This window comes from Gymnoscopelus microlampas, assembly GCF_963454915.1.
Source record: "Gymnoscopelus microlampas genome assembly, chromosome: 3".
NCBI classification, from domain to species: Eukaryota; Metazoa; Chordata; class Actinopteri; order Myctophiformes; family Myctophidae; genus Gymnoscopelus; species Gymnoscopelus microlampas.
The window spans coordinates 27,810,910-27,824,165 of record NC_139940.1 but is presented as its reverse complement, the minus strand read 5'-3'; the positions used below and the strand labels follow the sequence as shown (position 1 = coordinate 27,824,165).

Here is a 13,256-nt window from a genome sequence, read left to right as displayed (position 1 = left end):
TCGACTTCAGCTTCCGATTCGTGGAGGTCCAACACAACAAGCAGCCAATAGGTTAGGAGTATAAAGGGTGTAAAGATGATATTCGTGTGTTCCGAGGATGATGATGACACTTCTGGCAAGGTTATTGATGGTGCAATCTACTTGTGTTTGTCTTTGGCAGCTTAGGACATGTCCATAGGTTGGCCGTAAGAGGCTTCCAACAACTTACAGTATAACAAATATGGCATCTTGTAAATATTTGAAAATATTTGTATCTCTTATGTGGACATAAATTATTAAATGATTATGTTTGTGTGTGTGTGTGTGTGTGTGTGTGTGTGTGTGTGTGCGCCTGCGTGCGTGCGTGTGTTCAGCACTGCATGCCGCCTCCCTCTCAGGCCATGTGAGCACGGTGAAGCTGCTGTTGGAGAGAGGAGCCATGGTGGACTCTCTGGACGTCATGAAACACACGCCGCTCTTCCGCGCCTGTGAGATGGGCCACCGAGATGTCATCCTCACCCTCATCAAAGGTGGGGCGCACAATCCTGCGATTGACTCTAATAATGCTGCGTTCACACTGGCAGCTACAAAAGATAAAAAGATACAACGCGACATAGCATATCTGTCGCTGCATCGTTGTTGAAGTGTTGATCAACGTGCTTGTTGATGTCAGCATGCATCGACGAGGGAAATCAAATATAAAGGAAAATATAAAGCCTGGAGTTAAAAAGAACACAAAACGAAAATAATTAGTTTCCCCCCATTACAAGCAGGAATTCTGTGTAGAGAGATGGTGAGTGGAAATGGTTAAACAACACTTAGGTGTTTTTTTTTTGTTGCTTTTTTGCTGCAGTTGAAGCCAGCTCAACTTGGATTGTAGCTTTGTAGATTTTGTAGCAGCTACAAACGTTAGGTGTCGCTTTGTATCTTCATGTCGCTGGCTTCCATTGAATGGTGGACTGTAGCTTTGTATCTGAGAGTGTGAACGCAGCATGAAGCAGAATGTCCACTGTGTCCTGCGTTTGACTGTAAAGCAGAATGTCCTCTGTGTTTGTGTGTCTCTGTGTTTGACTGTAGGCTCAACCCGTGTGGACCTGGTGGATGTGGACGGTCACACCGCTCTGCACTGGGCGGCTCTGGGTGGGAACGCTGAGGTGTGCCAGGTACTGATGGAGAATGGGATCAGTCCCAATGTACAGGTATGACCGCATACACACACACACACAGACGATTTAACGTTTGCATGTGATGAACTGCACGTAATGATGAATTTATGTTTGTTTTGTTGTGTCTACTGATTGTTCAGGACCAGGCTGGACGGACTCCTCTTCAGTGCGCTGCCTATGGAGGCTACATCACCTGCATGGCTGTCCTCATGGAGAACCATGCTGACCCAAACATACAGGACAAAGAGGTGAAGGACTTGTATATTGTATATTGTATACTGCATAGCGTTGCTGTCGGGCAGAAACCTCGTCTCCATATTTTAACTTTTTGTGTTTTTTCGTAAATGAATGCCCTACTTGATCATTCTACAGCGTCACACAAAAGCATCAAAAGTAGCAGATCCACAAGCTCAAAACGTGGCGCGAAGCGACGCACTTTGAGCTTGTAGACAGTTTTGAACAGAACGACATAAGTATAAGTTACACCTAATGAACATACAGTACTGCAGTATGGTGTACAATACATACAGTAATATTTAATATAAATGTGTGTCAGTGGGGTTTCTTTGTCTACACAACAAACTCAGTCTAAAAATGGGCCAATAATGGTAAATATTTACACAGTTAAATGAACACTTTGCTGTCTGTGTGTGTGTTCAGGGGAGGACTGCTCTCCATTGGTCTTGTAACAATGGCTACCTGGATGCTGTGAAACTCCTGCTGAGCTACTCTGCCTTTCCCAATCAAATGGAGCACAATGGCGAGAGGTGAGAGCGAAAAGAAAGGACGGGTGTTAAGGTTGTGCGATTAATTCACATGAATTCAATCTGCTGTTTTGTCATTTCTTTCCCAAACAATTGAGATCGATTTTTCACTGTCGATAAAAGCATGAACCTGTAAATATTCACAGAAACATGTGTATGTGTGTGAGGTTATTTAGACAGGGTTCTTTTTGTTTATATATCGATTACCATTATATTGTACATGAACACTTTGCACATTTTGTGTGAAGGTACACGCCTCTGGACTACGCTCTGGTCGGGGAGCACAGTGAGGTGACTCAGTTCATGCTGGAGCATGGAGCTCTGTCCATAGCAGCCATCCAGGATATTGCCGCCGCCTCCATCCAGGCGGTCTACAAGGGCTACACCGTCCGCAAGGCCTTCCGGGAGAGGAAACAACTCCTGATGAGGCACGAGCAGCTCCGCAAGGACGTAGCCAAGTGAGGACCCGAGCACGCACACGATCACAAAACACTTAAAGCTAGCTCAAAGTTCAGATCACACAGATTAAAATAAATACCAGTTTCACGTTCATAGTTCCCAAAATATACTACTGTACATTCATTTCTTCTTCTGCACCGAGCTATTCTTTAACAATAGAATCTCCTCCTACACATCCATCCCCAGCCCCAAATCATTGCCACTGCACACTTCCCAAACTAAACAAATTACTGCATTCATTGAATCATAGACGGAGATTATTTTTAAAAGCCAAGAAAAAACAGTATGAGTGTATGTTATTATTATTGAGTGTACAATTAAACAATGTGTCATATTATGCAGAAAGTGGAAAATAGAGGTAGATGCAATGAAAATTGTATTTTGCCCTTTTCCATGTTTTTATCAAGTCCATCTCAAACTAGAAAGCTGCGATAAGGGTGATTTATACTTCGCTGCTCGCAGGTGTCACACACTGCAAATGGGCGGTATACAAGCTCATGACCTGTTGCTACGTGATGCGTTGTGAGCTTGTAGACCCAGGACCCCACTTTGGGAACCACTGGCTTAGATATTAGAGGAGAAAGGAGGGGTTCCGAGCAGAGAGCAGGTCATTTGTCACTGAGGTTGTCGAGTGGCCACGTCCAATCACAGATGTTTCATACTAATGCACACTGACCACCACCCCGTGTAAGTATTGGTATTGTGTTCATCTCTCATTGTCTTCCCCTCCTCACCCATATAGGAACAGTCACACTCCCTCCGTATCCATCTTTCTCCCTGTCGTCTCTGCACACACATACATCTTCCCCCTGTCTCCCTCCTGTGGATTCCTCTCCTTTTTTTGTGTCATTTGCACACAGTCACACATGTATTCCTTCTTTCTCAGTGTTATGGATAGGGTGGGTTTATCTTTCAAAGTTTGTATGACTGTAGTTTTGCTCTTTGTTATCCTTATTTCAAGAGTGCAAACTCACTGAGATAAAAGTATATTATTAGAATTGTTCAGGAAAGCCTAGTTTGGCTGATACAGCCATCTATAAGAAAGGTAAACCTATGAGCTCCTATTTGTGATGCAATCTGTGTTCTGTACTGATGACAGGACTGACTAAATGGAACAATGACGCGATCATTGTTTAAAAAATCAATCAAATCATGGTTATGTGAATGTGTTTAGCTTGCCAACTATGAACTAACAAAGGAATTTTCTGTTCAACTTAACGTCTCTGTCTGTGTAATTATCTACACAGCTGGACATGTGTCTGTATACTGGAAATGCTTGAATCAGGAAAGCAGAACAGGGAAGTGTGGTATCAGCACATCAATGGGTGTGTGTGCACTGTATGATCGTTGCGCGTGTGTTTCCACTACAATCCAGTCCAGGGATGATGTATTTTTGTAGGCGGAAGGAGGAAGTCTTCCTGGTTCCCTTGACAAAAACACAGGGGATTTTTGCATTGGAAAATAAATGTGTTTAAAATAAGCTCTGTGGTGAATAAACGTTTATGATACTTACACTTCACAAATGAACACCAGTCGCATTATTTTCTAAGCATAAATGAAAACACAATCATCATGAAAGTTTTTACATGGCATACATACAGCTGTATGCCTATTATATAAGTGAACTTTTGGCGGTTGGAGAGCTGATCATTGTGGGTGACGCTAATCTCTGAATACCGATAAAAGCGAGACTTTTTTTTAAAAGAGTCTTTTATGTGTAGGCATTAGAAGTGTCATCGCTAGTAAAAAGAAATCCTGTCAAATTGTAAGGTTGATGGTGTCTGCAAAACAAACAATTTCTGACATGTGCATTTCAAGGCCGGAAAATCAGCATGATCTCTAAATCCTTTTTCCTGCAGACTGACGCTGTCTCCTAACAAAGCAGCCCTTATGGACAAAACTAACAGATAACACAGAGACACTTTAGAATTTCAAACATCAGTTTGAGCACTTAACCCACATACCCTTTCAAAACATGTGTAAGCATGGCATGAAGTATGTGTAGAGACATGCATATTCATGCATGTGGGGTGAAGGTTGGGGTCATTATTAACATGTATCTTTTGCATTGACTTTGATCACGGCTCAGCCAATCATGATCAAGCACAGGAACTGTTATATCTGAATCTGTTATATGAAGTTTAACACTCAGAATTTGACTGTGTAGTATTCTTTTTAATACATGAGAGAAAAGAGAATGCCCGCAACACTTAGAATTAAATGAAAGTCTCAACAATATCATGAGAAGAAGAGGACAGCTAGCACTCAATAAATGTCCTTTTCACATACAGTAGACCCCTGGTTGTTATGGGGACGACAGTCAGATGAACGTTCCTCCATGTTTATGTAAGAATTCTTTACCGGGATACCTAGTTAATGTCTTGTTTTGTTCAATTCAGGAAACGTGAAGAGGAGCGGAGGCGGGAAGCGAAGCAGCAAAGCTCGCTGGCCAGCGTTACCCGAGCAGAGCCACAGAAGCTCTCCTTGTCTCATATTATGAAGGACTTATCAGTGAACGAGGCGCTGACGGAAACAAGGAAATCTTCTAAAACGGACCGCACCAAGAGCAAGGAGGAGGGACAGAAACACAGAGGTACAGTACATTGTAATGACATTCAAATCGATATACTATATAATACACTATATAACTATATCACTGAGTCTGATATTGACGCACCGTGCAAAGCGTAGTTCAAATAAAGTGATCTGCCATCCTTACAGGCCACAGAAGCAGACCCTCCAGGAGAAGCAAAGAGACGGAGCCCACTGAGCCTCTAGACACTCTGTCCCCTCCGCAGGAGCACGTGACCTCTCACCCCACGCCCTCCGCCCTGCACTCCTGCAGGTTAAAGGATCGCCTGTCACCCGCCGGGTGCAGCCGGCCGGCCAGCCCCAAACACCGAGCCCCCGTCGTCACGGTCACTGCGCCCAAAGCCAAGGCCCAGCCTTCGTCCAGTGCACGCTCTCCCTCCCCGAGCTGCCCCTCCGCTGCGAAAGCTGATCCCGTCACTAAGGAACGCGTCCTTCCCAACAAGAGGATCAGTCATCATTCCAGCGCACAGGCCGCCATCAGCAAGACTGACGCACGCATCTCTCCGCAAAAACACAGAAACAAGGAGCGCAATTCAGAGAGCGCCGCCGCCACAAGCCAAACACGCGCGCCCTTGTCGAGATGTCGTTCCGCCGCCGGCCACAAAACGCCCTACAGCCAAATGCAGATCTCCGCTGCCCCACATATAGCAACCAATACACACACGCAGAGGGAACATGACAAGGAGCAGCGCAGTAGGAAGAACGAGGCTGCGCGTACTATCCAACAAGCCTGGAGGAGGTATGTTTCTGTGTGTGTGTGTGTGTGTGTGTGTGTGTATGTGTGTGTGTTTGTTTATAGTATCTGCAAGGGGGATCCAATAGCCAGGTTCTCTAGATTGGTTGTGCCATGTGGTGCCCACATGTGCCCCCCCCCTTTTTACTGAACCCCCCTACCTTCTTCTCATCTCTACTACAACCTGGCTCACTCTCACCCCCCCACCCCCACCCCACCTCCAACCCAGGTCTGGTTGCCATCAACACTTAAGCAGAGGGCCAATGGGGGAGAGAGCGTGGGAGACAGGGGTGAGAGAAGGAGGTAGGGGGCAAACAGGGGGTATAATCTCAAGCTTTCATGCCATTTTAACAAGAGGCTAAAAGTTCAGGCGTGCCGTCCTAATGGCTACCACCAGCGCCTCTTTATCTTCGTTCACCCTCGCACACGCACTCCGTCTCTCTTAGTGCCTGCCAGCCCACACCAGGAGGCCCTCTGTTTCCATTCAGCTTCACAATTACACTCTCTGTGCGCTCACTATTAACTACCTCGAACAAACTGTTATTACTTTCTGTTTAGCGAGTGTTTGTCATCGATGTTGGCAGCTTTTGGACCTTTGAACAATCCCCCTAGTTTTTATTGAACAATCCCCCTAGTTTTTTATTGAACTGTGTGTGTGTGTGTGTGTGTGTGTGTGTGTGTGTGTGTGTGTGTGTGTGGGTGTGTGTGTGACTGTGTGTGACTGTGTGTGCGTGTGTGCGTGTGTGTGTGTGTGTGTGTGTTTGTGTCCGTCCATAGGTTCCGTGTTAGAAGCAGGCTCAGGGAGGCCAAGACCTCTGTAGGAGTGCAGTCAACTGATCCAAACCACTCTCCAAACAGGAAGAAGAGTGATGTCCGATCTCCACCCACAAAATCAACAGCGAGTAAGAGCTCGGTTCTACAAAGCATCTACGGTAAGATTATTTTCCAGTTATTTGAAGCAGCTCCTGCCTGGCTCATATTCAAGACTGAAAGCAGCCTGCACACTGCAAAATAATGTCAAACATTTAGAGAGCGAATTGGGAATGTAAAATAATCGGTACAACTTGACTTTCTCTTGTCTACGACTCTACGATATATTCTGTTGATACAGTGCTAATATGATATCAATGACAATTTTTCACTGTTTATTTTGCTGCGTTCAAAAAATTGCAAATGGAAGAAAGAAATAGACTAGGCACATATTTGTAGAGCTGGCCACGCGCGACTTGTCAGAAACGCGTCAGGTGTTATCATAAGCATTGTCTAAACGTGAGTGTAAAATAGAAGCAGCTACCGCATCGCTTACATTCCACGATCTTCGACGCCCAGTGAAATTGAGGCATAACTCATATCCATAGTGGGACAGTATCAGCCTTGCTGTGGGTAATAACCTGTACATATGTAAGTGTCTCCATAGCGGGACAGTATCAGCCGGGCTGTGGGTAATAACCTGTGCTTGGGTTTCACCCAACAGACAGCACTGACCTTCATCACACATCACCAGGTGATGACGGGAGAATGGGCAGAAACCTAGCAGTGTCAAAACACATGCCTGCGCACACACCCTCGCAGACACACACACACATACACACACGCATACACACACACAGACAGTGTTATCCAACAGAAAGACAGACCCCCCCCCACCCATCACCACCAACCTTGTGACGCTTTAGCCCCCTCCCCACTCCGAACCTCCTTATGTTGTGCTTTTGCTCCCTCTCTCTCTATGTCAAACAATTTCTCTCTCCCCTCCCTCTCTCTCTCTCTCTCTGACAATCCCAGCACTGTGAAAAGTTCAGAGCTGTCAAAGGGAATGTCAGACTACAACGTAGAGCTGTCTGCTCAACGCACGCACACGCACACACACACACACACACACGCACACACACACACACACACACACACACACACACACACACACACACACACACACACACACACACACACACACACACACACACACACACACACGTTCTTGTTGTTTTTTTCTGGGCGGGGAAACAGACATTGGACACAGTTTCAAACTGCTGGTTCACAAGTCTGTTAATCACTTAAGATTCACCATTGCATTAAATATTCTAGATTTTTCCTGCTTATACACACACCTAGACTATTCTGAACATATAACTAATAGGAGGGAATAAGAGAACTGTATATTATGTAAAGTGTAGTGAATGTATTGGTAACTCCAAAATACAGGGTAGAGTGGGTCCCGCAAGAATTGACTCATGACCCCTTGAAATCATAAGGCCTCATCTGTGAACATATGCAGACTATGCCCAAGTATACTAAGACATTCTAGCCTAAAGACATTCTGGTATTGCACCCGTCTAGAGGTTTCTGCAGGGTTGGTTTCAGGGTCCAGCATTCACTGCCATATAGGAGAACAGACTCTACCATTGCATAGAAGAAGCTGAGTTTGATTTGTCGGGGGAGGTTGGAGTTCCATTATGCAAGTGCCTTCCTCACTTAAAGATCTTGCTCAGTTGAGTTGACCCATGAGCCCAGGTACTTGAAGTCCTTGACTTCCATCAGAGCATTGGATTGATGCCACCAAGAAAATTCCGTTGTACACTTGTGTTACGAACATTCAGGGCATACTTAGGAAACATTCAGGGCATAGTTGCCAGCAATAGCCTATATATGGAGATCCCCATAGATGGAGATAATAGACCTGCAAAGTCGTCATAGAGACCCAAACGTGCCATTTGTACGGAGTCTGACATCAGCGAACCCTTCCCCGAAACTCTATGTATAGACATAGCCATCACGTCCAGGGCTGAAGTCTTGATCCCATATTTGGCCATAACTAACATCGGCAGCTCCATATAGGGAGACGTCTGACACTATCTGACATCATCATAGTGATGTCAGGACCGCAAGCCAGCATTATAAGAAGAAGCTCGAAACCTCTCAGATAGGCACATTCCAGAGCGATTCCGAGAGACATCTTAACTCTCTCCTGAGTACCAGGAGATTGGCTGGCCTTACAACCCAGTTAATCACAGATTGCATATTCAGGACGACTAGCTGGCCTTACAACCCAGCTAGGCCTTCAGAGTGGCTCTTGAGTCCGGTTCTAAAGAACCAGTCGATTATCATTGTTATATTTGGTCCCTCGTGGAGAGCCGGATTCAAAGCTTACTGTGAAGGCGCAATATGCCAAAAGCCACAAAGAAAAGGAAACATCAAGAGCGGTCAACGGACTCTGGTCCTGCCGCGCGGACAGTACGGGGAGGTCATACCGAAGGCGACCTGACTGAAGGGGTACCCACGTCTGCCTTGGACGCCTCTATGAACGAGCTGGTGGAAGGGCTCCGACATGAAGGAACACTGAGAGAGCTCCAGCAGCGGATTCAACAGCAGTCCCGAACAATCCAAGAACTGTCAGAAGGAATGAGGAATGGTACAGACACAAGCTGTCCAGTGCCAACCAATGGTTCCGGACCCATCAACCCCCCACCGGAGCCTCAGGCCGGTCCTAGCAAGCAGGGACCCCCAGCTCAGATCACGGAGCCCATCACCTGCCTTGAGCGGCCGTCCCCTCGGGTGACCCGCTCAAGGCAGAGACCCAGTTCCTCCGTGACCGATCAGGGTTCGGCACGCAAGAGAAGGCAGAGTTCCAGTTCCTCCGCGACCGATCAGGGTTCGGCACGCAGGAGACGCTGCTCGAAGCCTAAACGACGGTCCCATAGGGCGACCCGTTCAAGGCAGAGCTCATCGGCGACCGATCAGAGTTCGGCACGCAGGGTAAATTCCTCCTCAACCGATCAGGGTTCGGCACGCAGGAGACGCTGCTCGAAGCCTAAACGACGGTCCCGTATGGTGACCCGTTCAAGGCAGAGCTCATCGGCGACCGATCAGAGTTCGGCACGCAGGGTAAATTCCTCCTCAACCGATCAGGGTTCGGCACGCAGGAGACGCTGCTCGAAGCCTAAACGACGGTCCCGTATGGTGACCCGTTCAAGGCAGAGCTCATCAGCGACCGATCAGAGTTCGGCACGCAGGGTAAATTCCTCCTCAACCGATCAGGGTTCGGCACGCAGGAGACGCTGCTCGAAGCCTAAACGACGGTCCCATAGGGCGACCCGTTCAAGGCAGAGCTCATCAGCGACCGATCAGAGTTCGGCACGCAATAGACGACACTCGAGGCGCGAACGGCAGTTCCAGAGGGCGACCCGTTCCAGGCAGAGTTCTTCTTCGACCAATCGGGGTTTGGCCAGGAGGCACCGGTCGAGAACTCCAGTTGAGCGGCGACATGGCCCTCCAGGGGAGGCTTTCTATCGGGGACCGGTACCCATCATACCGGTGTTCACCTATCCGGATTTTAGAGAATTCGCAAGATTAAAGGGAGCATTGGATGATGCATTCCCTCCCAACACCTCAGAACGGTTCAGGTTCCGCATTTTATGCGACCATCTGAAGCTGGAAGAAGCCCTCCTGGTGGCAGAGACATACGTAGACTCATCGCGGCCCTACTCGAAGACTATGGGAGCCCTAGCGGAGCAATTCGGGCAGCCTCATCACGTGGCGATGCAGGGTATGATGGAGCTCATTCAGGGACCCAGAATTAGGAATGGAGACACCAAGGCATTCCGAACCTTTGCTCTGAAGGTCCGAGGGTTGGTTGCTCTACTATCAAAATCCGGGAGAGCAGGGAGAGCGGAGCTGAAATGTGGAACCCATGTCATTCAGCTCTTAGCCAGGCTGCCGTCGGATTTAAGGGTAACATTCGAAAAGTCCGCCCATACAAAACGGATTCGGAACCCGTCATTACCGGACTTGGCAGAATGGCTCTTGTTTGAAACAAAGATGCGACGTAGGGGAGAGCAGATGGGTTATCAAGAACAGAGGCCGACGCGCGACCTGGACAGGTCGACGAGCGTCCCTGGGCCCCGATGGGCCGTTCGGCAGCCGGAGAGACATAGGATACGAAGTCCACAGAGAGCTGCCCAGCCATATAAGAGACCTGTGAACATAATGATGAATACCACAACTACGAACTTTGCACAGTCTAGAAGGCAGAACAGAGACAAGAGGTTCCAAGGGTATTGCCCGTACTGTAAACAGGATTATCACACACTGAACTCCTGTGCGGGGTTCAAGCAGCTAACTACAGTTCAGAAACGGCGCTGGATCATGAAGGAAGGGATGTGCTGGAGGTGTGGTAGATCTCACCGGGCCAGGGATTGCGACCTACTCAAGAAATGCTCACAATGCAACTTAACCCATCTGGACATTCTCCATGACGTACAATCTCGAGAATGGACGGAAGAAGGACAGGGGCCTGGAGAGGATGAACACCCGCAGGTCTAGAGACAACCGCAGGTCGCGAGCCGTGACAATCAACCAACGACGGATCACGACCTGTCACCAAGATCAGATGGGTTCCTGTACGTGGACCACTCTCCCAGAGGATGGGTTTTTGTCTGGACAGCCTGAGGTATAACGTCTCAGAACTGTGAGGGAGCTCCAAGTTCTGCACGGGGCGGCAAAATATCCTCCTCATGGGGCGGCGGGACGCATCTCTACTGCAAGTACTGCATGATGAGTCAGAAATGATGAGCAGACGAAGATGGAGACACAGCCAAATCCTCGCCGACCAGTTCTGGAAACATTTCTGGAGGTATTACCGATCAAACCTCCAAGTACGGCCGAAATGGCAGACCGAGATGGAAGACCGAAAGGAGGAATAGGAGAAAGAAGCGGATGCTAGGGAACATCCTGGAATGTTTACGTATTTCCACCGGAAATCCGTGGGGCGGCGTATGCCAGGAATGTTCTTGAAATGTTTACGTTTTTCCATGGTAAAACCGTGGGGCGGCTGTTACGAACATTCAGGGCATACTTAGGAAACATTCAGGGCATAGTTGCCAGCAATAGCCTATATATGGAGATCCCCATAGATGGAGATAATAGACCTGCAAAGTCGTCATAGAGACCCAAACGTGCCATTTGTACGGAGTCTGACATCAGCTAACTCTTCCCCGAAACTCTATGTATAGACATAGCCATCACGTCCAGGGCTGAAGTCTTGATCCCATATTTGGCCATAACTAACATCGGCAGCTCCATATAGGGAGACGTCTGACACTATCTGACATCATCATAGTGATGTCAGGACCGCAAGCCAGCATTATAAGAAGAAGCTCGAAACCTCTCAGATAGGCACATTCCAGAGCGATTCCGAGAGACATCTTAACTCTCTCCTGAGTACCAGGAGATTGGCTGGCCTTACAACCCAGTTAATCACAGATTGCATATTCAGGACGACTAGCTGGCCTTACAACCCAGCTAGGCCTTCAGAGTGGCTCTTGAGTCCGGTTCTAAAGAACCAGTCGATTATCATTGTTATACTTGTGTTCAAGGACTTTTTTGGCCGGACCTTTTAGACAAAAGTATTATTAATGTAACTGTGTTGTTTTACATTCTTATGCATAATAAAAATGTCAATCAATCATTCAATGACAAAATAAAATCCTCCATCTATCCATCCAGCTTGTGCAAAATCCTACTAGATCAAGCAAAATGCATCACGTCACTCCTATATTACCATTTTACACTGACTGCCAGTTTGTTTTAGAATTGATTTCAAGATTTTATTTATCACTTTTCATACTCAATTGGGGCTAGCCCCCAACGTGCATTACTGACTATTTAATTCCCTATGAGACCAAACACAGCTTGAATTGAGATATATCTCTCATGGCTGTTCACAAGTCCAAATTAAAGATCAGGGTGACTTGGCTTTTTTCACTAGAATTATCTCCCAGTGGGGGTCTTAATAGCGATCTTGGTGGTGTTTAAGTCTCTTAAAAACACTTTTATAGAATTGTTTTTACCCCTTGAATCTATATTTTGCAATGTTATTTATAATTATCTTTTCAAATGTGTGTTGCATGTCGTTTGCATGTAATTCCTCTTGTGTACTGTATGTAAGGCACTTAGTAATCCTTTTGTATTGTAAAGCACTTTGTAATTTGTCTTTTGAAAAGCACTATATAAATAATAAAGTTTAGTTGTATTATTATTACTACTACTACGTAGCCATGGGGACCAACATTAGCCTCAGTGTCCATTCTGATTCCTTTAATTGTCTGTGTTGTAGGCAACTCAATGGTCAGGCGAGGACATACTCTTCGGGGTTCCCACTCTCAGCTGCTTCTAGATCTGTCACTTCGCACCCAAAGCCAGTGTAAGTATGCATTGGTTTATGCAACAACACACACACGACTGACACACTTCTTTTGTCCAGTAGCAGCAGTACCTAGGCCTGTAACACAATTATTACATAATCGCCTAATCGCAATTATTTTGCATGATCGTTTCTATGTTGAAAAATGTAAAAAAATAGCACTTTATTTTAAGTATAAAAAGTAAGTGTAAAAAGTAATTTCTTTGCATATTTAAGTTAGTTATCATATCTGTCCTGTGCAACTTTTGATTACGATGCCTAAAAGGCTAAATTCATTCAAGTTCCAATGTTCAATGCCAAAAACACAATTAAATTGTTAATCGCAATTATTTGTATGACAATAAGTCAAGTAAAATGTTGTAATC

General features: G+C 46.4%; 1 protein-coding gene across 3 annotated transcripts in view; it reads left to right on the top strand.

Annotated features, from left to right (window-relative positions):
* Positions 1-13,256, top strand: part of invs (inversin) — a 35,982-nt gene that overhangs the window by 21,852 nt on the left and 874 nt on the right. For all 3 annotated transcript variants that reach the window (XM_084052813.1, XM_084052811.1, XM_084052812.1), the window contains exons 10-18: positions 354-509; positions 1,057-1,178; positions 1,286-1,393; positions 1,806-1,912; positions 2,158-2,367; positions 4,768-4,961; positions 5,090-5,699; positions 6,471-6,625; positions 12,805-12,891. In XM_084052813.1, the coding sequence (XP_083908939.1) occupies positions 354-509; positions 1,057-1,178; positions 1,286-1,393; positions 1,806-1,912; positions 2,158-2,367; positions 4,768-4,961; positions 5,090-5,699; positions 6,471-6,625; positions 12,805-12,891 (1,749 nt within the window). The remainder of the gene's footprint in view (positions 1-353; positions 510-1,056; positions 1,179-1,285; positions 1,394-1,805; positions 1,913-2,157; positions 2,368-4,767; positions 4,962-5,089; positions 5,700-6,470; positions 6,626-12,804; positions 12,892-13,256) is intronic.